Source organism: Astatotilapia calliptera, chromosome 4 (assembly GCF_900246225.1).
Source record: "Astatotilapia calliptera chromosome 4, fAstCal1.2, whole genome shotgun sequence".
Lineage (NCBI taxonomy): Eukaryota > Metazoa > Chordata > Actinopteri > Cichliformes > Cichlidae > Astatotilapia > Astatotilapia calliptera.
The window spans coordinates 11,720,507-11,745,609 of NC_039305.1; the positions used below are offsets into that span (position 1 = coordinate 11,720,507).

The 25,103-nt window shown below is 43.2% G+C and overlaps 2 protein-coding genes across 5 annotated transcripts in view; one reads left to right on the forward strand and one right to left on the reverse strand.

The window, feature by feature from the left end:
* kcnt2b (potassium sodium-activated channel subfamily T member 2b) overlaps positions 1-14,431 on the forward strand; it is a 44,499-nt gene extending 30,068 nt beyond the window's left edge. For 3 of the 4 annotated variants that reach the window (XM_026164696.1, XM_026164699.1, XM_026164700.1), the window contains 16 exons: positions 2,989-3,097; positions 3,247-3,303; positions 4,813-4,965; positions 5,044-5,297; positions 5,658-5,982; positions 6,057-6,162; positions 6,241-6,413; positions 6,892-6,963; positions 7,048-7,182; positions 7,278-7,389; positions 8,114-8,215; positions 8,315-8,398; positions 8,481-8,609; positions 9,152-9,497; positions 12,653-12,737; positions 12,836-14,431. In XM_026164696.1, coding sequence (XP_026020481.1) covers positions 2,989-3,097; positions 3,247-3,303; positions 4,813-4,965; positions 5,044-5,297; positions 5,658-5,982; positions 6,057-6,162; positions 6,241-6,413; positions 6,892-6,963; positions 7,048-7,182; positions 7,278-7,389; positions 8,114-8,215; positions 8,315-8,398; positions 8,481-8,609; positions 9,152-9,497; positions 12,653-12,737; positions 12,836-12,953 — 2,360 coding nt within the window. In that variant the 3' untranslated portion in view covers positions 12,954-14,431. The remainder of the gene's footprint in view (positions 1-2,988; positions 3,098-3,246; positions 3,304-4,812; positions 4,966-5,043; positions 5,298-5,657; positions 5,983-6,056; positions 6,163-6,240; positions 6,414-6,891; positions 6,964-7,047; positions 7,183-7,277; positions 7,390-8,113; positions 8,216-8,314; positions 8,399-8,480; positions 8,610-9,151; positions 9,498-12,652; positions 12,738-12,835) is intronic. The other variant, XM_026164698.1, reaches the window with a different exon arrangement.
* A 3,322-nt stretch (positions 14,432-17,753) lies between these two features.
* LOC113020610 (E3 ubiquitin-protein ligase TRIM39-like) lies at positions 17,754-25,089 on the reverse strand. Its single transcript, XM_026164714.1, has 6 exons — positions 23,340-25,089; positions 22,838-22,933; positions 19,535-19,765; positions 19,431-19,453; positions 19,215-19,333; positions 17,754-19,065 (listed from the first exon to the last, which is right to left on the reverse strand). The coding sequence occupies exons 1-6, from the start codon at positions 23,877-23,879 to the stop codon at positions 18,506-18,508; spliced, it is 1,569 nt and encodes a 522-aa protein (XP_026020499.1). The 5' UTR covers positions 23,880-25,089; the 3' UTR covers positions 17,754-18,505.
* Positions 25,090-25,103: the final 14 nt, after the last annotated feature.

Genomic DNA, 25,103 nt, shown 5'->3' on the forward strand with positions numbered 1-25,103 from the left:
CAAAAAGATAAATTCATGAGCTAAGCAGTGTGAATCTCCCGTTCCCGTGCTGAGAGTTTAGCTGCTGTAAAATCTATGACTTGCTTTGAAGTGTTATTTCACATAAATCCAGTTTAAAAATCCTCCTTAATCATTTCAAAGTATTGATTTAGCACTGGGTGATGTGAGTATTGTATCAAATATTTAGTGCTGAATACAAAATTCTTGAGTTCTGAGTAGGACTTTAGCCGTATACAAGGTACGGCTCTTCAAAATAAATCCAGTTTAACGTCCTCGAATCCTCAAGGCCTGGTAGATAGACTCAGAGAGCAAATAGCATGCTGTCACATGCGCATTACTGTAAGTACAGATGCTCTGTTTTGACACTACTTAGAATAGACTCACTAAGCAATAGTGTGGGAGGCATTAATGAGCAAGAGATACAAGATTTAATTTGATTTGCAAAAGTGAATTAAAAACAGCTCAAGGTTCATTATAGATCTGTGGGTATGATGCTGGAGCAGGCCAGGAAACCCCTGAGGTATCTGAATAATAATAATAAAAAATTGGATCCAGACTGTCCAGGTTTTTGTTTTTAATGACAATAACCAGTTTCCCTGATTAGCACAACTTATTGTAGCCGCATGGTGTTGATAGCAGCTGACTTGTACAAGCAATAAAGGCCGACTGATTTAATTAGCTTCGCCGGCCGACCTGTGGTCAGGTTGTAATTGCACTCTTGCAGGGAGAGCCAATAGCCACATTTACATACAGATATGCACATTTGCACAAACAGGATTACACCTTTAATGCCTCTCTGTAATAGAAAACCAAGACCTTCAAAGTCAGCATGACAGGAAGCAAAAAGTGTGTCCTTATGTGTGTTTGTGCATGTGCGGTGTTCTAGTGTCAGTAATTGGTTTCACTCCTGGTCTGGGTCTAGGTACCTGAAGGAGAGAGGGCAGCAAGGAGGGCCGTGCTTGAGGGTAGAAAACTGGAAGCGAAGGGGCGGTGTTGAGGAAAGGTGCGAGAAGGACACTGGAAATTAAATATTGGAAAAATAAGATTCAGTTTGATGCATGGCAACCACGTCCGTGCACTGGGAGCTGGGGAAATGTGTGTGTGTGAGAGACTCAGAGAGAGAAAGAGGGAGGAATGCATGTCTAACAATAATGAATACTGTTCCTCTGTAGAAACAACATCAGTGTTTTTGTCTTTGTGCTCAGGAGGCTTCAGATGCTTGTTGCTCTATAAAACCTTCTGCTTTGAAAGGACTTCACAGGCAGAATAGCAAGATCCTACAGTGTGTTTGTTTGTGAGCTGCATCATGATGTGTTGAGCCGAAAGAACACTACTTCTCTAGCAGAATATTCACAATCAGCAGTTTCAATTGTTACGTCTCTCACCTGCTCAGCCTCTGGCACACACATACACACAAACACAAAGTCTGCTACTTTATCACAAGCTGCGTTTACATCATAGCTGGCCTCCTGTTTCTCACAGTAGCGGCTGAGTTGAGTCGGGATCTGACATTTCTCACCGGTTATTCAATGATACAGTGCACAAATTGTACTTTAGGACCTTAACATGCCCGTGTGCTCACCACTGTCGATAATGCAATCAAGAATTACACAGCTGGAGAAATGGATGCTCTGATTGGCTTACAAAAAACATTAATCGCTCTGTTGGTTTTTCTTTCAAAGAGGATGCTGAGCAGCAACAGGTAAACGAGGCACCGTCATCTGCGTTTGCTCAGTTTGGCTCGCTTGGCACCCAGGCAGCACTACGTTAAGTGCTCAATGACGTGAGTGGAAGGTGGCTCAGTGGGGTTGACACTGAATCACCGGCCTGTTGCCAGGTCTCACCCCCACCCAAAAAACCCCCAAAACAAACAGAAAAAACCGAGCAGCGACATAAAATTGATCCCATCTAAGTCAACGGGGACGGTGACAAACGTCAGGTGACATTTAGACATATTCCAATGTGAGATAGTGACATTTGATTGTGCGCTCGTGTCCTTTAATGTTAAGGATAGAGCCACAATAACAGTCTAATATGTAAAATGCACGCTACATTTTGCGTGTTTAAAGGAGAGGTAAAGTAAATAAAACCAACAGTTTTCTTTGGGAATATTTATTTAGCACAAAGTTCAGTGAAACTCCTGAGTAGCTTCCATATTTATTTAAATGTTCTTTTTTAGTGTTTTGAGCAGATAATTAAATGAACATCAAACTAAACTATTTCTGGTTAGCAAAAAATTAATAATAATTTGAATGAATGTGTTGCATGCAAAGAAAAAATGCCGCAAAGTTGCTGCTTGCAGCTCCTTAAATGCCTAAATGTGTTGTTTGTGTTTCATGTAATTGTCTGATGAATATCGTTGAGTTTTGAAGTGTTAGTTGGATAAACAAAACATATTTTCCAAGCACTGGGTTTGGACTGTGTGCACATGTGGTGGGAAAAAGGTTAATTAAGAAAAACTGCATAATTCAAATGAAAATATTCCTATTTAATACGTTGGTCTGATTATTAATCTTTGACCCGGATCCATCGATTTATAGACATTTGACCAATTAAAGGAAAAAGTTCAACCTTTGACTCCTGAAGTGAGAGTTCGTGCTGTTGTGGTCCACATTTGGAGGTAAGGGTCACTGCAAATCAATAAAAGAAGCTGTTGTGAGCAATCACTTTTATCTTCCAAGCAGATAATACCCTTGTCCACCAGGCACGAGGCGTCACTGAGTGTTTTGCTGCTATGTTACATGCTGGTAGAAGATGGAGGAGAAGATGGTTAGGGCATGTGCAGAGGAGGGATAGATGACATACTGAATAGATGATGATGAATGTGAAGCTGCCAAGCTGGAGGAAAAGAGGAAGACCACAAAGGAGATGACAGAAGAAAGCGATAGGGTCAGATGGAGCAGGCAAAAGAAGAAGATCAACTTTTAAAAATAACAATGCGATTTGCAGATGCATCCTTTGTCCCTGTTCTCTTTTTTGTGCTTACAGACCATGTGGTATGTGAAGAAGAGTTTAAGTATGCCATGCTGGCTTTAAACTGTGTGTGCCCTGGTACCTCAACTCTCATCACTCTATTGATCCACTCCTCTAGAGGACAGTGAGTTCACTTGTTTTCTCTCTTCCTATCGTTCTTTCGATTTAACTGTCCACAGTACGCTGTTGCAGTCTCGAAATTCAAAAATGCAGTAAGCAGTCAAACTCGGCTGCGTCGCGTCTCTTCACTGTCACTCATCTTTATTTTTCAAGAACGGCGCACCAAGAGGCCTTCAAGCAACGTGTAGGAGCCTTTCAAGCCCTCAACAGGTAGAGTTTTCTTTTCCCACGTTTGTGCTCAAGGTTATCCCAAATTCTCTGTCAACTTCCACAGTTTGCATACTGTGCTGCAGATAGCGCTAACTTCCATTGTTTGCAAGGGAAACGTGAGGTATGAAACAGTGTTTGTTTACATGGTTACGCATGAAGTGGAATGTTTTTGCTCTTAAGTTTTTCATAGTTTTGCCTCCGTACAAGCTGTCAGCTTTAATTCAAGACATTTTACAAACATCTGGATTTTTTAGGAATTTTCCATTTTTCCAAGGCTCAAAATTAATTGGACAAAATGACATATTTTAGATATAAGGCTTTTTTAATGTTTGGGTGAAAATCCTTTGCAGTCAAAGACTCTAAAACCCCTGGATATCACCAAATGCTGTTTCACCCTTTGAGATGCTCTGCTAGACCTTTACTGCAGCCACCTTCAGTTGCTGCTTGTTTGTAGGTCTTTTTGCCTTCAGTTTTAATGCAAAATACCTGAAAAGCATGCAGTTGTCCAATTAATTAATTTTGAGCATCTGAAATTGTATGCAGGTGTATAAAAATGGCTGTAAATACTGAACAGTGTTGCATTTTGTTTTGCAAAAGCCCTTTGAATTAAAGCTAAAAATCTGGACTTCAATCACATCTTGATTGTTTCATTAGGAATCCATCATGGTGGTGTGCAGAGGCAAAATTACCACAATTATATCGATCATCTCAAGGGGAAACGCTACACTTGAGTGGGGTACAAATATTTTTTTAATTGCGAATTTTCACAGATGTTGTGTTCAAATATTTCAATTAGCTGTAACACCATTAAATATGTGCAGATTTGTGGCTAGGCTATATGTTTTTAGCATTTCTTTCAAAACAAAAACACGAACTAATGAATTAAATGAAAAATGTCAGATAAATAGCTAACACATTACACCAGCAGCTTCTTATTTAAAGCTTATTCAAATGTTGCTCACACAAGTGAGTGCAATAAACATATTTTTCAATTGCAAAAAGGCAGAAAACATTTAACAGTTCAGCAAAATGGTTCAACATGCGAAAGCAGGGTGTTTCATAAGTTTGCATCTATATCTGGATGTGATGCCATTTGCGACAATGCGACATGACGAGGATTTGTCCTCCTCCTCCCCTGCCTTGCACTTAGTTCCTGTAAACTGTAAATTTGCTATAACACTTTTTTATGTAATACAGTCTTTGTTGCAAGCCTCCCACATTCACACTGCCCCCACACCCCTGCTTCCTGTTATCACCTCTTTAGCCTCCGCGTCTTAAGCCGTATCCCCCTGTGTAAACTGCTGTCCTCCTAACTGTGCGAATGTGTTCATCTGGGACCTATTGTTCAGACAGCCTGGGTGTCCATGCGTGCATCGCTGTGCTCTTGATCAGCGGCTCTGACAGAGATATAAGATGTTACCTCCTCAGCCTTGATGGAAGAGCTGGATGTTTTGTGTAACATGTTTTAAAGGTCAGTCTTTCCCCACATGGCCAAATGTTTCCTCGCAGGGAGGGCGGTGCATGCTCGGCGGACCAATGGCACCGCACCTACCGACGGTGCTCGGCCAATGAGGTGCATCACATCCGTCTGGAAGAGAGCAAATTCTTTGGGGAATACCAGGGGAAGAGTTTCACTTTTGCCTCCTTTCACGCTCACAAAAAGTAAGCAATGATCTGCAAAAGCTTTTAAAGCACATGACGTTGCACAATTCAGAGCTGATCTTGTCTGTTTGGCTGCAGGTATGGGGTGTGCTTAATCGGAGTACGTAGGCTGGACACAACCAATATCCTGTTAAACCCTGGTCCGTGCCACATCATGGGAGCCTCTGACACTTGCTTTTACATCAATATCTCCAAAGAGGAGAACTCAGCATTTGTCAGGGGCCAAAGGGAGCCATCGTGGGGTGGCACAGGAGGAAATGCCAGGGGAGTGCACCAAAGCATCTACCATGGACTCACCCGCCTGCCAGTCCACAGTATCATCGCCAGCATGGGTCAGTCAGATGGGCGCCGCACAAAGACTGTGTAACATTTACACACTGACCTTCTGCTTGCAGTTTCTGTGTTGGTCAAAAATGCAAACCTGTTATTAAACTGTCTTAGAGAGTAGCTCAGTCACAGCTGCCAGAATTATGCACTCTCAAATTTGAAATTTATCCAAGAGATTAAAACAAACATTCATAGCATTTGAAGAGGAATTACCATCTATTTTATTATGGAGTAAATCACACTTGACAAGAGCAATAATGCCAGAAAACTGTGGTTTTACAAACACACCACCTAGTGGACAATGAGGAAAACTGCTGATCTACACCTGAATCCATGCTTAGATCCTCTGTGTGTGTGTGTTTTAGGCACAGTTGCCATCGACTTGCAGGACTCCAGTGACAGCAGTCCAGAAGGCCAGGATGCAGGAAGCGCAGGACCTGGCAGTGGGAGAGGAAGCAGAAGCAGCTCCAGAACAGAGACCGGGGGTGCCAACACCTTGGCTCTTCCCGCCATGGGAGACTCCACAGAGGAGAGGCGACACAGCATCGCCCCTGTCCTGGAGCTAGTCGACGGCGTCAACAACCCCACCTTTGACCTTCTGGGAGACCAGTCCGAGGACGAAGGAGGAGAAGAAGGCAAGGAGGACAGTGACAAAGATGAGAGAGCCCACTGGTGGGGTCAACACTGCGAGTGAGTAGAGTGATTTAATGTGGGAACATGTGGAAGTGGGTAAGTTCAGAGATAAATGTGGGCTTGTGCTGCAGGTGGGTGAAGGGATACCCGCTTAACTCGCCATACATCGGCAGCTCGCCTGCACTGTGCCACCTCCTGCAAGAAAAGATGCCTTTCTGCTGCCTGCGCTTAGACAAGGTATGAAATTTAAATGGCTTGCTCTCTCTATTTTCTACGCTGACATAGCCATCATCCTCCATCACTGCTCTTTTCTAGGCTTGTCACCACATCCCTTTCGAGGATGCCCGCTCCTACGGCTTCAAAAACAAGCTGATTATTGTCTCTGCGGAGAGTGCGGGGAATGGTCTGTACAACTTCATTGTGCCGCTGCGGGCCTACTACCGACCGAGGAAGGAGCTCAACCCTATTGTGCTCCTGCTGGAGAGCATGTGAGCGCAACATCTCTATTATTTCTTGTGATGCATTGGCTGTTATTGGAAACTCAGGCTTCAAAGTCAGCATGGTGGTGAGCTGCGTCTCATATACAGGTTGCAGAGGATGGCAGAATGAGTCCCTCTGTAAATAGCAAGTGGAGGAGAAAAACTGGTCACGGCGAACATGATTTGTGGAACGCTGAATGCTTTCAGGACAATGCTCTCCACAATCCTGTGTCGTGTTTTGTGGCTGGTACACAAGCGCAGTTGGCCAAATGAGAGTGGAATCCAATAAAAAGGCAATAAAAAGCTGAGTCACTCCTGTGTAGTGCTGTTATTTTCAGCTTTATCTGCAGGCTGTTTGGTTGTGCCTTATTTTTCAAGACTGAGTGAGGAGGGGTCTGTCACTGTGGGAACGTTAGCTCTTTATCATTGTGTGTATAAATCTCTACCGGTGGGACTCTCAAGTCTATTTGTGTTTTGATTGGTTTAGACCCGAAGCAGACTTCCTGGAGGCAATCTGCTGGTTCCCCATGGTGTTCTATACAGTGGGCTCTATCGACAAGTAAGACAACCCAAATCTGCTTGTTTCTTTATTTCTTTATTCTTATTTTTAGCTTTTTAATCGTCGTTCCTTCTCTTTCCACAGTCTGGACAGTCTGCTGCGATGTGGGATCACTTTTGCCGACACCATGGTGGTGGTTGACAAGGAGAGTTCCATGATTGCTGAGGAGGACTATATGGCTGATGCAAAGACCATCGTCAACGTCCAAACACTGTTCAGGTCTGCTTTGCCCAAACTTGTTCTTCAATCTCACACACTAGCTTCAAATTTTAATATCTCTCTCTGTGTGTCCTTCTCGTTTCCACCCCTGTCAGGCTGTTCCCAGGTTTGAGCATCATCACAGAGCTCACGCACCCGGCCAACATGCGCTTCATGCAGTTTAAAGTCAAAGACCACTACTCTTTAGCTCTGTCCAAACTGGAAAAGGTAAAACTCCATATTTTCTTTTACTGTCATTTCCTTCAATACAGACCTTATAATGGGGAAAAAACAGCATAAGGGGAAAAAATTGGCAGTGTGAAAGCCAATCTTTAGTGTGCCTTTCAAAATAAATTGATTTGCAGAGCTCTTTTGCCACAGCTCCTCTAATGATCCCAGAGTAAAACGTGTGATTGATCGTAAGCTTGTGGTTTTTGTTCCTTTCACCCATTACATCTTGCTTTTTAAAATATCTGTTGTTGTTGATAATGTTGTTCTCTGCGTGAAAGCTAATGAATCCCCCTTGGGCATCAATAACATCAATCAACAGAGCAGTAAATTAGTCACTGCTTGAAGTCTTAAAATGAATTTCAATACAGAAACAACAGTGTGATGAGATAAATTTACATTTCTCATGAACGCCATCGGCTCACAGTTGGAAAAAGGCCTTTAGTGGATTTCCAACCTCTTTTTTTTTTTTGGTTTGTTTTGATTTTGCTATGCATGGTGGGAGTTTAATCCAACATTAGATGCTAGTCAGATGCAGAGGAAAGTCTAATGTGGCCATGAGAGTGAATGTCACTTTGTCAGCGCTAACTTCAAGTCAAGGAAGCTTGATTTCATAACAGCTTAAAGAAGTTAGATTTTAAAAAGATTGTGGTGATTACAGTCTGTTGTTTTATTGCCTTTGGGACTTGTGTAATCCAAAAAATGCTGTGTGTCTGTTCTCCAGAAGGAAAGGGAGAAGGGGTCTAACCTGGTCTTTATGTTCCGCCTGCCCTTCGCTGCTGGGAAGGTGTTTAGCGTTAGCATGCTGGACACTCTCCTCTACCAGGTTTCTCAGACAAAGTCTTACTGAATAACAAAGATCCTTCTCCTGAGTGTGCCGAGTGTGATCTATATCTACTGACTTTTTGTTTGAATGTCCTGCCAGTCATTTGTGAAGGACTACATGATCTCCATCACCAGGCTGCTGCTTGGTTTAGACTCCATGCCGGGATCAGGTTTCCTCTGTGCCGTAAGTAGCGACACAAGGAGCTCAAACTGTGTTTGGACTGTAACTGCTTATGATGCTGATTATTGTGTTGTTTGTCATCTAGATGAAAATCACAGAAGACGACCTGTGGATCCGCAACTATGGCAGGCTCTACCAGAAGCTATGCTCGTCCACTGGAGACATTCCCATAGGGATCTACCGAACGGAGGCCCACAAGCTTCCGGTCTCTGAGGTCAGCGGCTCCTCTTGTTTTGGTGTTGTATGGCTAAGAAATTGCTGACTGTCACTGCAGTTACTTTAATCTAAAGGTTATTAGATTGCATGCAATGAACACACTTTCTGCTTTTAAAGAGTTTCCTCGCTATAAAAAAATCAGTCAGGAAATTTTCCCTTTGGATTAGTTTAAATAGAAGAATCTGTCTTGATGCTAATCCTGTTTGTTCATGTTATGAAGACACTGATAGCTGTGAAGACAGTTAGAGCTTAGTTTTGATGTGTTTCCGCGAAGTGAAACAGACATAGTTGAATGAAATCTGCATAGTAAACATGGCGCTTTGGGAACTGAGAGCTTTGCCAAAAAACACTTGTGATTACATTCAAAGAATCGATCTTTTATTCATCATTTGTTTCTAATAAGATAAAGTGTTAATCCCGCTTTGCTTTGAGAAATCAGAAAACAGAACTGCCGCAGAACTGATTTAATGAGACCAGCGTGATAACAGGTTTACTTCACATATGAGGAAGTGTTAGCTTTTGCTTGTGTGTGGGTCTCAGTCCCAGGTATCTATCACAGTTGAGGACTACGAGGACACCAGAGAACCCAGGGAGCCCCTGTTATCCCGGACCAGCGTCCACCGGAACTCGACATCCTCGGAGCCCATTTCCACCTCTTCGCACTCTTCAGACCACCCGCTGCTGAGGAGGAAGAGCATGCAGTGGGCACGGCGGTTGAGCAGGAAGGGGGGTCGGAGTTCCAGCGGGTCCAAAGGGGGACCCGGCAGTGCGGCAGAGAGGATCAGCCAACAGAGACTGACTCTTTTCAGGCGCTCAGAGAGGCAGGAACTCAACGCGCTGGTGCGGACAAGGATGAAACATTTGGGCCTTTCTCCAAGTGGATTCAGTAAGTCTGCAGCAATTTGTGTAGGAATCTAACTGTTCCTGCTTTTGAGTGGTGGATGTAGCACACACAGACGGGAGACAAGTAGGTGTCAGGTCACCGTGTGCTACTAAAACAGCTTTAATGCATCTTGGCATCGATTCCCCAAGTCTGTAACTATACTAAAAGGACCAGAGGCTGTATGTAAAAGGTGGACACAGCTTCTGTAACAAGCCTCAGTCTGAGAAATTTTTCCAACACTGTCTTTGTGGTGTGACAAGTGAGGGATGGATCAGACTGAGAAACGGAGGTACACTGCACACCTGTAAGCTTTCATAGTGGAGCAACATGGCCACTGGATCTCCTTCACAAAGGGATCAAACATTCAGGTTTTTTTTTAAATTCAGTATTTTTGGATTATGTAAGCGTTTGCCTTACTTTAAACTGCACTCAGTGGTTAGTTTTTTTTAGGTGCACCTTTTCAGCTGTTTGTTTACACAAATATCTAATCAGCCAATCACATGGCAGCAAGTCAGTGATTTTAGGAATGTAGACATGGCCAAGGAAGTGCTGAAATTCAAAATGAGCATCGGAGTGGGAAAGAAAGGCGATTGAAGGGACGTGGAATGTTTGTTGGTGCCAGGCTGTGTTTTGAGTTTCAGAAACTGCTGATCTGATGGGATTTTCTTCCACAAACATCTCTTGGGTGTACAGAAAATCACCAGAAAAAGAGATAATATCAGCAGTTCTCTGGCTGCTGTCCACACCAGGTCCCACACCTGTCAGCTAAGAACAGGAAACGCAGGCCACGGACTATCCAAATTTAGTCAACAGAAAATTGGAAAATGGTTGATTGTTCTGATGAGACTTAATTTCTACTGCCACATTTTGATGGTAGAGTCAGAATTTGGTTTAAACAACATGAAAGCATGGATCTATCCTGTCTTATACCAGGGGTTCAGTCAGGCTGGGTCCCTAAGTACCAACTGAGAATCATTTAAACACGACAGCCTATCTGAGTATCGTTGCTGACCATGTGTATCAGAATAGTGTTGCTTCTAGCAGGATTACACTTAATGTTACAAAGCTCAGGTCCATCTCAAACTGACACTGTACTCAAATAGCTTCCAGAGTCACCAGGTCTCGATCCAAAAGAGGATGTTTGGGATGTCGTGGAACAGATTGTTGAATTTATGCTGGCTTAAACAGACTACTTGCAAAGCGTACTTAATAAAGTGGCAGGTTTATAGTTGACATTTATAATAAGTAGTTTCTAATGGGTTTTTTTCTTAATTATTTACAAATAATTAGATTAAACTAATATTTTCAAGCCTTTTTACAAATAATGTGAAAATCCTCCGATTGCATTTAGGGCTGCTCGATTATGGCAAAAATGATAATCACGATTATTTTCACTGAAATTGAGATCACGATTATTTGACGATATTTATTTAACCCTTTAAGATCTACCATAGAACCAAGTCCGCCAGAGCTTATAATATTTTTTTTACATGCTGTAGTGCCATTTGTGGGAGCATTTCAAGTTGCTATACATCAATACAACTGTTATAGCCCATATTTTAAAAATGTGTATGTATTAAGTCCATAGTAACTACATTAATTGCAAAAAAGTGCAATAAACTACAAAAAAATTGAAAATCGTTTTTGTTTTTTTTACATATATTTCTACTTGGAGAAATTTAAGAGGCTTATCCCTCAAAACTTTAAATACAAAAAAGTTGCAAAAAATAGTTTACAACAACAGGAAATTTATTTTGAGTGTCTTCATAGTTTTATTTTTGGAGATACAGCAATTTTTATATACTGCAGGAAAAACAAAAAAACAATCCTATGATGCAAATTTGCAAAGAATGTGCATGTGCATCAAAATAAACTATTTCCAGCAGTGCAATTCGAGTTCTAAGGCCTACAAGTAAAAAACTACATTTTCCGCGAAAATGACGTCACTTGCGATAGTTCGCGTTGAGGTCTTTTTCAATGTGGGAAGTGTTAAGAACAGCTGATCGGATCGGCAAAGCGTGTTTCTGGAATATTATGTTTTTGTTCCTGCAAGCGCTTTTTATGCAATTTTTGCAAAGCTATATGTGGAAGGAAACCGTGACCTAGGACAAGCTGATGGCATCAGATGTAAGTACAACTCCTCTGGTTTCATATGGAAAAAAATTTATTGTGCTAGCTTAGCGGTTCAGGTTCTACAGGGATTTAAAAATAGTTATACAAAACGAGCATGCTGCTCTGACCGGCTTTAAAGGGTTAACAATAACAATGTATTGAATAATGACTTTAAAAAATAATATAAAATAGTGTGCAAATACTGATAACAGTGCAAATGTTTGCAATAAAAGAAATAAATGAAAAATGTAAACTTTGCAGTGTTGCTCTGTGGTGCAGCTACGACACCATAGCAAAGTTTATCACACTGTGTCTACTTGATCCACGTCTGACTCCGCGAACCCATAATGTTTCCACACCGCTGAAGTTTTTTTTTTACCTCTCTTTTCAACCAACGGCAGTCCACTCCTCTCCAAATAACTTCTGCTTAGCTTTCCGAGCTTCCCTCGGGTCCTCTTAATTGTTGTGATGCCTGTTCGAAATGCAGAGCAGTGCGCTTGATTTGCCACACGGAGCAGCGCGAGAGTAAAGCATGAGGGAGGGGCTAATAATCGGCTCAGTCATTTTTAATGATCGTTGAAAGCCCAGATCGTAATCGTGATTAAAATTCGATTAATTGAGCAGCCCTAATTGCATTTGCACATTTCAAATTGTTACATAATTATTTCGAATAATTCCATAATTTACGTATTTCTGTGACATATTTTTAACATTTTGTTAGCTGTTTATCAAAATTAGCTACACCTAGACCGTCTGCATGAATAAAAAAAAACACATTAATACGCTGTAATCATCATTGTAATCATACCAGCCTTTTTATTTTTTCAAACTTCTGCTTCTACTTAAGCAAAGTATCTGTGTCGCTCACCCTAATGTTTACTATCTGTGACACTGTTTGGACTTGTGTCCATTTTTATCCAAATTCCTGTCATGTGACTCAGTGTAAGATAAAGCCTATTCTGCATGTGCGGATGTAGCACGGCCTGCTGTGTATCCTGTGCCTACTTCATTTCCTGCCTTACTAATCTCTTTTCTTCCTGTGTCAGACGGGATGACAGACCAAGGGAACAGACTGTCATACATCCTCATCAACCCTCCTCCAGACACCAGACTGGAGCTCCATGATGTTGTGTGAGTATACGGCAGCACACTTTTAGTGCTATAAGTGAAACCAGCACTAAAAATGACAAATACTACTGTGGTCTATCTGTCCTCTGTCCCATCTCCAGGTACCTGATCAGGCCAGACCCCCTCTCCTTGGTACCTAATCAAGGGAGCAGCAGGAAGTGCAGCACCGGGCTCTCAGAGAGCCACAGGTTCGATACGCAGGACAGCACCCATCTGTGAAGGACAATGAATAAATAAATAAATAAAGACAGAGAGAGAGAGAGCGAGAGAGACTAATGTACTGTCCAAAACACTGCCCGAGAGTCAAACGACACAATCACGAAGAAGAAGCATAATTTATGAAGTGGTGAGATATGAGGGGATACAGCCAGATGGCACACAGCCCTCATATTTCCTCCACATTCAGTCTCAGCAAACCCAGAGGTGCCAGGCATGCATGGACCTTTTCTATAATAGGAATGTATTATTTATGCACCTTCCTATTTTCAAAGCGGAGAGCTGCGGACACAGAAGTGCATTTAAAGAAAACCTTTACGTATTTATATCTGTGTACGTGCATGTTATGTACTGCATCATGTACTGTATGTATGTCTGTGAGTATGTATGGCTGCACCGTGTGAGTGAGTACGCGTGCGTATGCTTATGGATCGAAAGCAAGACACTGCCAATTTCAAACCCGGACAGCCAAAGGAAGCTGCTGCCAAATGAAAGTCAAGGGATGTGTTGTTATGTCCTTTCCCGTGTTGTCACACTTTTGTCGTTCGACGTATTTCAAGAAGACACCACAGTCTGCACCCCTCCCTCGTGAGATTTTCTGGGAGGGGGTCGTTTTGGGGTTTTCTTTTTGTTAACCTCTCGCTCACACACTCAGTTTACGCTCACCAGCAGCGGAGGAATCCAAAGAGCACCAGTCTCAATAATGGACAGCAAGCTTATATCATCAGTGCAGGGCATTCGGTCACACTGTTGTCTGAGTTTCTCATAGTTTTTTAAATATACATATGCGAGTCCTCTCTGAACAAATCGGACCCACATTTGTTGTTTTTCTTCCCGAAACCTCCCTCTGCTTGTGTCAGTGTCAGTGTGAGCCGTCCTGCTGCCAGCTTGCTTTTGCTGACACGCATGTTAGAGAGGCAGGGGACGGACAGAATAAAAGGTACAGAGACTCCAGTGTCATGCCATCCAGTTTACGACGAGCCCTGCAAGAAATACGACCATTGTGAAGCCTATAAACATCAATTTGAGAGACTGTCCGTTTTGAAGCTAAATTATAAGCCTCACAATATATATATTTTTTGTTGCTATATTTATTGCACGCTGCTATAAATATCCACCTTCACAAGACATTTCTTTAGGTTTTAAACCTATTGTGCAATTTGGTTTCCGAAGAAGATTATTCCTCTCAAAACAAGTGAACGGCGTGCTGTTCAGATCACTCTCCACACCCGAGGTTAATTTTTTTCCTCTTTTGAAGAGTAAATCATTTGTTACTGTGGACATTTATGCCGTTTGTTTATCAAGGATTTGCAAGCCTCTGTAAATCTTTTGCCAGATATTCAGAGTGCGCCGTTTCACACAGAAATGGCGCAATCATGTGCCGGGAATACAAATCCCTGCCAACACCACTGCTGTAGCTTCAGTGCCATTATAACAGGTGGAAATATGTATATATTAAAGGCATTCCATACAGCTTGTCATTGCTTTGTTGCTGTTTTTTTATTAGTTTGTAATGCCAGAAACGGAATCTAAGGGCTTAACACAGTTGATGAAAACTACTTGACATCAGTGCTTTCACATTATTTTCTTATCTAAATGAATCGTTTAATTGTCTGACAGTCTTTTGTGTGGTTTACTGAGCTCACATTCAGAAGCTATTTTTGCTGTGCTACATCAACACTGTGCATGAGTCACACTAAATGGCCCTAAATCATCTACTGTAATGTCACCGAGCTCACGTACAACTGCATAATACTGCTGCATGTGTTTTAGTAGTTGGTCTGCGCACCCATATGGCTTACATAAGTCTACCACGGCCCCTCGTGTCTGTGCTGTTAGTTAAGTTAATGTGGACAGTGTGTTTTTAACCAACGGTCATCTCACTGGGTGAGTTCCTTTCTTTTCATAACCACGAAGCCCTTTGTTTTCATTGCTTTGCACATGTTGTTCTTGTTGGGCTTTGGAAAAAAAGACTAACACGAATCACACTCCTCCTCATCCTCCTCCTCATCCAGCATGTTTTACACGTTATCACCATCATCATGTCTGGGTTCTTTTATTTGCCATTATATGTGTCTTTTCTTGCTCTGAAGTTTATTTTATCTTGGAAAAGCCTCAAAATAGGGCCCCTGTGCACATGCTTTACTTGTCATATTGAATGGATATTATGCAGGCATAGCGACAGAACAAACATGGGTGTGTCCAGGCTAAAGACTAAACAGTCAGCTGAGGCTGAATGAGAAAGCTTAAACTGTGCAAACTGAGGCAGAGGAAATGGAGCTTCAGCCAGTCAGCATGCTTAACACTGGAGACAACAGAGGACCCCCACCCAGTGAGAAAACTGTTGCAGGAAGTCAGATGAATCCACAGCTGAGGTAACAGCCCTAAACCTTTGTGCCACTTTATAGGAGTCGCAGTAAACTGCTCCCTAACTGTAATAGAAAATGTGTTTAAAATGATGTCACAGGAGATGGAGCAAAAATGCAGCTAAGACAAAAAAAATAGTATAACTGATGGATTGCATCTTGTGATTGTTTACATTTCTTTCTATGTATTTACAGACACAGGAAACGGTGACAAAAGAAGCATCCTGTTGTCCAACTGAGTGAGGGCACTACAGCATCTGTGTTCAGAAGTTTACATACATGAATATCTTGATATTTTTGTTTTTTAATGGTTTCTTTGAACTGTTTTTTTTCCAATGTGGGATGTAGTCCAGAAGCCTTCAAAACCAGTTTTGATGTGAATAGGATCAATGTTCTTCTGGGACACCCAAATGTGTTTACATGTCAACAATCTAGCTGTTGGTTTGAGGTGACGTCAAAGAATTTTGAGGTAGTCCTCCTCTTTCATTATTCCATCCACCTTGAATGTTCCAGTGCTACCGGCAGCAAATGGCCCTCCATGGATCAGACTTGTTTACACACTACATTCCACAGATGCTCACTTGGATTTAGATCTGGGGAATTTGGATGCCACCCTATTAGAGCACTTCGCTCTCGCTCTGCAGGCCTACTTGTTGTTCCTAGAGTATTTAAAAGTAGAATGGGAGGCAGAGCCTTCAGTTTTCAGGCCCCTCTTCTGTGGAACCAGCTTCCAGTTTGGATTCGGGAGACAGACACTATCTCTACTTTTAAGATTAGGCTTAAAACTTTCCTTTTTGCTAAAGCATATAGTTAGGGCTGGACCAGGTGACCCTGAATCCTCCCTTAGTTATGCTGCAATACACGTAGGCTGCCAGGGATTCCCATGATGCATTGAGTTTTTCCTTTCCAGTCACCTTTCTCACTCACTATGTATTAACAGACCTCTCTGCATTGAATCATATCTGTTATTAACCTCTGTCTCTCTTCCACAGCATGTCTTCCTTCTCTCACCCCAACCGGTCGCAGCAGATGGCTCCGCCCCTCCCTGAGCCTGGTTCTGCCCGAGGTTTCTTCCTGTTAAAAGGGAGTTTTTCCTTCCCACTGTCGCCAAAGTGCTTGCTCATAGGGGGTCATATGATTGTTGGGTTTTTCTCTGTATCTATGAAGCGCCTTGAGGCGACTTTTGTTGTGATTTGGCGCTATATAAATAAAATTGAATTGAATTGAATTGAAGTCAGCTTCTCAAAGTCATTATTGTGCTCCTTTTTATGGTCCAGTTGTGCCCATTGTTGGGACGGGTCAGCACGGGCTACACGGACACTGGTCTGTGCTATGTAGCCCTATACACGACAAACTACGATACACTATGTATTCTGACATCTCCAGAACCACCATTAACTTTTACAGAAATTTGCTACGTTAGCTTATCTCTAGAATTGGACCAAATGGGTCAGCTTTCACTCTCCGTGTTTATCAGTGAACCCTGGCTCCCCATTGTCCCTTCCTTGGACCACTTTTGATAGATACTCACCTCTGTGGACTGGGAACACCCCACAGGAGCTTCAGGTTTGAAGATGCTCTGACAAACAGCCCATTTTCCCTGCTTGTGACACATCAATTTTGAGAACAAAGTTCATTTGCTCCCTAATAAATCCCGCCATGATGAACAAATACTGAGTGTTATTCACGCTACATTTTAGTGGTCATGTTATGCCTGATCATTGGATGTTCTCCTGTTATAGTCTGTACATACCAGGGAACAAACAGGCCCCGCCTCCACCACTAGCCCACTGTTCTGATATTTATCTGACTGTTCACTATTGACCGCCCCTGATGCTCCACTTTCTTTCTTTCTCTGTCAGACGCCACTGACCTTTGTTGCATAAAACAGTACACCCAGCAGGAGGTCTCCCTGGTGAATACAGTGGGTCTCAACCTGCTGATTAACAAAGCAGGGGTTCTGACCAAAGGCCCCCTGCAGGGTGGCAGGCTAGAGAACATGCAGACTAAAGTCCACAATAATGTTGAGCATCAAAATAAGGACTGAGGAGGATAAAATACTACATCTAAAGCTGTCTTGTATTTTTTAAATTAGAAAAAGCAGACTTTAACTCTTGCTCCTTCTGGTCCTCATCATTAGATTGCATTTCCCCTTTAGAAGAAGATCTAAAATCGCATGCATCATCATCCCTACCATTTCTTTTTGCAGCATAAAGGTAAGTGATCTGCCACCCAAAAGCTTGATCTTACTAACATGTAACCTCTGCACTGACATTTTTGTACCAGCCTTCTCCTCTCCGACAGGAGAGGACAAAACAGCCTTTTCAGTGTCGCAACCTGGCAGTTCCATGTGTGGAGAAGAGGAGATCAAGTTTCCAGTTACATCTTGTATAAAGGACGCAATAAAATAATGTAGAGGGACAAGAGTGGTCTCAGAATATGATCATTTTATTAATTAAGGACAATTACCAAGCAATTATGTTCAGCATTTATACAAACAATGGTTGCGTGTATGCGTCATCATTGCATGGAAAACAAGCTGTTGCAGGAGTCACTGTACAAAACTTAAAGACTTAAAGACACACTTAGTCAGATAAACTAAAACTGTATAATATTTTATAAAACAGTTGTTGCAAAGCCATTAAATTCAGAATGATCACGTATGAAAAAAGTCCAGGTCAGATGAGTGAAAGTGTGTGTTCTAATGATTATACCGGCAGTGAATGACAGATCTGTGTCACATTTGAACCGGGCGGGGGGAAAAGCAAAACTTAAATCATCTGTGACACTCGCATGAGGTTGTTTGTGTTTTTCTGAACTAGAAGTGAAAATAATTGTGTTCCAGTGTGAGGAACCACTAGGGGGATATTGATGTTCATGACAGTAGGCAGGAGATGCTTAGTGTGACAGCCTGCCTGGCTGAGAAGTATAATGGAGCCTTGCTGCATAATTATTGCAACTGCGTCCCCTTGTTCACTCTAAAGAGCCTCTTTTGGCTTCGTAACCTGCAGTCAATCACTAAATGAACCCAAGTGAAATAAACCAATTACTGCTGTCATCACTCAGCTTGTGTCGTGCTCATTTTACCAACAATCATGCACTGACATAATTTGCTTAATCATTTGATTCACACTTGGGTCATATAATGAATTTCAATTCTACTGATGTCCTTTCTAAGGTCCTCACTAATCACCACGTCGCGCTGTTCCACACAGCCACCTTGGCGGGGCAGATTTTAAGAGGTTTGGGGTTGTTTCCGTTGATGTTAGCACCAGGGCAGAAGAAGGGGTACAACTTCTGAGTGAAGAAGTCATTGAAAGTGTAGATGGGTGTCATATTGACAGGGTTGGAGAAGATGACCTCTCCAGAGTCGTAGTCCAGCTGCACCCTTACTCGAGTTAGCTTCCCCTCCAGATGCAGCGGGGTGCTGGGCCTTGTCATGGCTGAGTACTCCCCCTCAAAGTATGAGATCATCCAAAAGCCGCCCTCGGGACAGCCCGAGATGCGGCCCTTCCTGTCAATGGACTCTTTGACCACCCCGAGCATCCACTCCACTTTGTCGCCTACCTCTACCTCCCAGGCGTGACGGCCTGATGTAAAACCCTCTGAGCCCAGAACAAACACAAAATGACCAAACCGTTCAGGATTGTCCGGGAGTTGCTGCAGGGATCCGCTGTTGGCCACACTGGTCAAATCCGAGGTGAGGGATAACCAGGAGTAGGCAGTGTTAGGATCCAAGGTGATGGGTGCTAAAAGATTACACATAGTCGGTGATTAAGAAGAAGAAAGAAATTTGAGATACGTTGAACTGTTTAAATGCAAAGATCTCTAAAAGAAAAAAAAAATCTTCCTTGGTGATGTATACAAGAATGTGTCACAGAGTCACGTGAGTTCTTACTGTACTGAACCAGATCCACCATTTTCTCCCACACGTGGTACTTGAGGGAACTGACATGCTTGGCCACATTTATAAGAGCACCTGAGACTTTTTCTGGATTCTTGGGTAGGATCTGTGCTCTGTGAGAGGTAAAAGAAACACAAAAAGAAAGTAGTGCTGAATCACTAGCGTTGAAGCTGGCATGACGCTGCCAAATACTTTTTTTAAACCTCCTACCTTTTCTTTGTGTTTGTATAATTCTGAAATAAGGAAAGAAAGAGTTATAAGCAGTGTGTTTCGTGGCATGGATGTGATGCAGAAAACCGTTAAGATCTGCTCACCTGAAGGAAATTAACATCACTGGATGCAATCTCGTTCTCAATGGCAATGACAGCATGGGAGAAGGTGAGGATATCTCTGGCGATGCTGTCAGACTTCTTCTTCACTAGCTCTTTCTTCTCCTTATCGTCTTTCTGCAGAGTGGCCAGACGTTCCTCCTCCTCCCTCCGGAGAAACTCCCGCAGCTCCTCAAACTCCTCTTTGATCTGCTTTTCTGTGGCCTGAGTCTGGTTCTACACATGGGAATATGGATCAATGTAAAAATTCTTTTCTAGTCTAATTTTCTTTCTTTATCCATACTTCCTCAAAAGGGACTTGAGGTGCAACCCACCAGCTCATACCAAAACATAATGTCCCAGAAGTGTTCTGTTGGATTTATGTTAGGCGAGAGTGAGGGTCAGTCAGTGGTATCAGTTCCTTCGTGTTGCCACTGCCTAGCCAATGGTGCCACTCCCTAAACATGATTGTTTCATCATGACATTCACACCAGTGGGCTGCTGGAGGTTATTTCGTAGGACTCTGGCAGTGCTCATCCTGTTCCTCTTTGCTCAATGACTCGGCCTCTGTGTGGAAAGGTTTTAGGAATATCACAAACTACAAGCCTAAAACCCCCCACTCCACTGACGACTTGCTCTTGGCCAACACCCTTAACGACTTCTACTGTCGTTTTGACGAGCCATCAGGCAGCCTTCACACCTCCAACGGCCCCAACAATAGAGACACTTTGGACACTAATTCCCCCACCTCTCCCCCCTCCATAGAGCCATCACCACCTTCAAACCGTTCACCTACAACACCCCCCTCCTCACCCCACACAAAAGAGGATTTCACACCACCTCCTCCCACCACAACTCTTCATATTCATGAAGCAGATGTGAGGAAGCAGTTTAAGAACCTGAATGCTCGGAAAGCTCCCGGCCCAGACGGTGTGTCTCCTGCCACCCTCAGACACTGTGCAAACGAGCTGGCCCCAGTGTTTTCTGGCATTATCAACTCCTCACTGCAGGCATGTCATGTGCCTGCCTGCTTCAAGTCCTCCACCATAATCCCTGTCCCCAAGAAACCTAGGATCACTGGACTAAATGACTACAGACCCGTGGCTCTGACATCTGTGGTCATGAAGTCTTTTGAGCGCCTAGTTCTCTCCCATCTCAGGACCCTCACGGCCCCCCTCCTGGACCCCCTGCAGTTTGCATATAGAGCCAACAGGTCTGTAGACGACGCCATCAACATGGCCCTACACTTCATCCTGCAGCATCTGGACTCCCCAGGAACCTACGCCAGGATCCTGTTTGTGGACTTCAGCTCTGCCTTCAACACCATCCTTCCAGACCATCTCCGAGACAAGCTTTCCCAGATGAATGTGCCTGATCCCATCTGCCGGTGGATCACTGACTTCCTGACGGACAGGAAGCAGCACGTGAGGCTGGGAAAGAATGTCTCGGACTCCCGGACCATCAGCACCGGCTCCCCTCAGGGCTGTGTTCTTTCTCCCCTGCTCTTCTCCCTGTACACCAACTGCTGCACCTCCACCCACCAGTCTGTCAAGCTAATCAAGTTTGCAGATGACACCACCGTTATTGGACTCATCTCGGACGGGGACGAGTCTGCCTACAGGAGGGAGGTTGAACGTCTGGTGTCCTGGTGCAGCCACAACAACCTGGTGCTGAATGCCCAGAAGACAGTGGAGATTATTGTGGACTTCAGGAAGCACACAGCCCCACTCCCCCCCATCATCCTGACTGACACCCCCATCACCTCTGTGGACTCATTCCGCTTCCTGGGTACCACCATCACCCAGGACCTGAAGTGGGAGCCCACCATCACCTCCGTCATCAAGAAAGCCCAGCAGAGGATGTACTTCCTGAGGCAGCTGAAGAAATTCAACCTGCCAACACGGACGATGATGCAATTCTACACTGCAATCATCGAGTCCATCCTCACCTCCTCCATCACCGTGTGGTACGCTGGAGCCACTATCAGGGACAAACAGAGACTGCAGCGTGTTGTGCGCTCTGCTGAGAAGGTGATTGGCTGCAGACTCCCATCTTTGCAGGACCTGTACACCTCCAGGACATTGCGGCGTGCAGCTCGGATCTCAGCTGACCCTTCTCACCCTGGACACAGTCTGTTTGACCTGCTCCCCTCAGGCAGGAGGCTCCGGTCCATTCGCACCAGAACCTCTCGCCATAAGAACAGTTTCTTCCCCTCTGCTGTTGGACACATGAACAATAACCACATGACTGTCCCTGCCACTAACACATGACCCTACGCTGTGTTCACTGTATCATTCCATGTTTGGCACTGATCACCACCTGCACTCATGTATATATCATGTATATATCTTTCTACGTAGCACTCTTAATTCTTACTCTCATGTATATATCTCATGTATATCTCATGCACATATCTTTCCACGTAGCACTTTTAATTCTTATTCTCATGTATATATCTCATGTATATCTCATGCACATATCTTTCCACGTAGCACTTTTAATTCTTATTCTCATGTATATATCTCATGTATATCTCATGCACATATCTTTCCACGTAGCACTTTTAATTCTTATCCCTACTTTTATTTTTTCCATGTCTATTTAAGTGTTATTTATGACACCATGTTTGCACTGAAGCACCGCAGCAATTTCCTAATGTTGTAAACCTGCTCAACATTTGGCAATAAACCCCATTCTGATTCTGAAACGAGCAAATAGCGGTCCTGCTGACAGGTTAAGGACTTTCTACGGCTCTGTCCACCTCTCCTAGAATAACGTCCTCTCTCCTGGAATCTCCTTCACGCTACTGAGACTGCGCCGGGAGAGACAGCAAACCTGAAAATGGCACATTGATGTACCATCCTGGAGGATCCGGACTACCTGTGCAATCTGCACAATCCGGGTATTGCCTCAAGCTACAAGTAGTGACACTGACCCTAGACAAATGCAAAACTATTGAAAACCAGAAAAGAATGGAACAAATGTCAGTGGCCTCCACTTTTAAAACCATGTTTTTGGATGGTTGTTTCACTGTTGCCCATCTAGAGTACCTGTTGTTAATCTAATTAGCACCAAGGCAACTGAAACTGACCATCAACCCTCTCTGCTACTTAACTGACCAGATCAGTATCTTGGAAGTTTATCTGATTTGATGTTAGACATTAACTTTTTTGAGAAGTATATTTCACCTGCTCTGAGACATTAGCTGACATATTTACACACTTAACATTGCACTGCTCAACTTCAGTCACTGTTACGTCAACTTCAATGTCCTCTAGTGTTTCGTGGTATCTGAGTGTTTATTGATACCTTGATGTGCACAGTTGTGTCATCACACTCCTGCTTGGCTTCATAGAGGCAACGCAGGTTTTTCTTCAGAGGAATCAGCTCATTTTTCAGCTCTGCCTGAACAGCGAGGATAAAGAGTCATATTTATCTTATTGTACATTGAACAATGTTAACAGTTTTCTCAGTTTGCAAAAGTATCACCTTCTTCAATTTGAAAGCAGTAAAGTGACATTTTCAAAGGAGGACTAAAAGGTCAAAGGTAGTTTGCTTAAATGGCAAATAGTTCAACTGTATTTATGTAGCTCCAATTAAGAATAGCAGGTGCTTATTTCATAAGGTGAAAACCGCATACTATACAAGAGAGAGCTCCAATTATTATGTGAACCTCTATAAGCAAGCGCTTGGTGATAGCAGGAAGGAAGAACTCCCTTTTAACTCCTTCCAGCATAACAAGGATCTGTGCGGAGTAGACATCTGCTAAAGCTGGATGTGGGTAACAGGAAAGGGAACAAAAGTACAATACCTTAAGATCCTGAGCACCTTCTTCTATGGGACACACTCGATGTCCGAGGTGTTTCTTGGAGGTGTGACACACACAGCACAGGACTTCAAAGTCATCCAGACAGAAGAGTTTGAGAACTTCCTCATGTGTACTGCACTTAAAATCCACTGTCACTGCTTGTTTCCCTGTATCACCAGCCCCAGTTCCCGCTGTGGCTCCCCTGCACCCGTGCTCCTTCAGGAAGGTTTCGGCCACATTCTTCAGAGCCAAGCTGACTGTGGGCTCAGTCAGCGAGCACTTCCTCCTGCAGACAGGACATTCACGCCTGGCCTTCTTCTTGTTCCAGAACTGCTGAAGACAGGCCCGACAGAAACTGTGGCTGCACTTGAGCACTACCGGGTCCTTGAAGATTTCACAGCATATAGGACAGGAGAGCTCATCTTCCAGCATGGAGCCTGACTGTGACGAAACAGCTCGAGGTCGCAGGAACGAATTTAGCTTAGAACTCTGAAAGAAGGTAAGCTTTAAAGGCTGGGAGGAAGCGCGTGGGCGCAACGCCATGGTTCTTGATGTAGGGTGTGTGGGAGGGGGAGCTGCTGTCTGTAAGTACCCTGCAGGGAGTCCAGAGAGCAGTCTGGACACAGTTTATGAGCAACCAAGGTTATAGAGCAACAGGGACTTGAAGAACTTGTTTACCTCGCTTGTAGTAAATACAGGACATGTTACCACCCCTCATTTGTTAGCCTCAGGGAAGCTTAGGAAACTGGACACAGTCCAGCCTATTGAAAATTCTTCTATGTAGAAAAAAGGTCGTAATAGTGAACCAAAGTTAAACTTTAAGCTTTTACCAGGTAAGGTAACACTTACCTGGTAAAAGGTCTGTTGTTCAAACTAGAACAAAGACATTGTGTACTCGCAAACCTCGAATAAAAATAAGCTTGAAGTATAATAATAGCAAAACAAGTAATTTTGCTATTATTGTCATTCTTGGGACCCTCTGGAGCAGGTGATGTGGCGAGGAAGGCCAAATCCAAGCCAATTACAGATATAGTTTTTACTCAATTATTATGCATAACCCTATTTCTCTGTTCCTTTTATTTATGTATTTACTATTACTGTCCTTATGATCATTATCTTTGTTATTATTAGTCATTCTTATTTAGTTATTTATGACATCTCTCCATCTATATCTCCTCTCAGTAATATCATTTTCTAGAGCCTCATACATCACCATGTCTGACATTCATAGTTACAGAGGACATCCTTGCATGTGCAGCGCGCACACACACACTCTTGTTACTCATTTCATTAAATACAATGTTTTTTTCCTCATTTGTACTGTCATTGTCTCATCTTCATGCTTCAAATTTAGTGTCACGTTTAACAAAATATTTATTGTTAATTGCAATTATATTTGACGTTTGGTCTCATAGACTTTCTTTGCACTTTTTAGTGAGACTTGGCCTGTCTGCAATGTTTGAACTGCAGTAACTCATCTGAAAATCCTATTAAAGAAATGCTGAAAAAGCCCCTTTATAAAGTGGCAGGAACATCGGCGGCTCTTCAGTTTGTCACCTCCCTCCATTGAGGCCTGTAAGTGACCTCGCTGAGCTTGACCAGCACTATCATGTTGACCCAGAGAGATCTTATTACCTGCTGACACCTAGTTCACTGTCTAGTTAAATGTCATTTATATTTCAAGAAGACACAGGAGTGAGAAGAAACACAAACACAGAAAGTGCTCTCGGGCACGGTTTCTCAGAATCTTGGAAAAGACTACGGGTT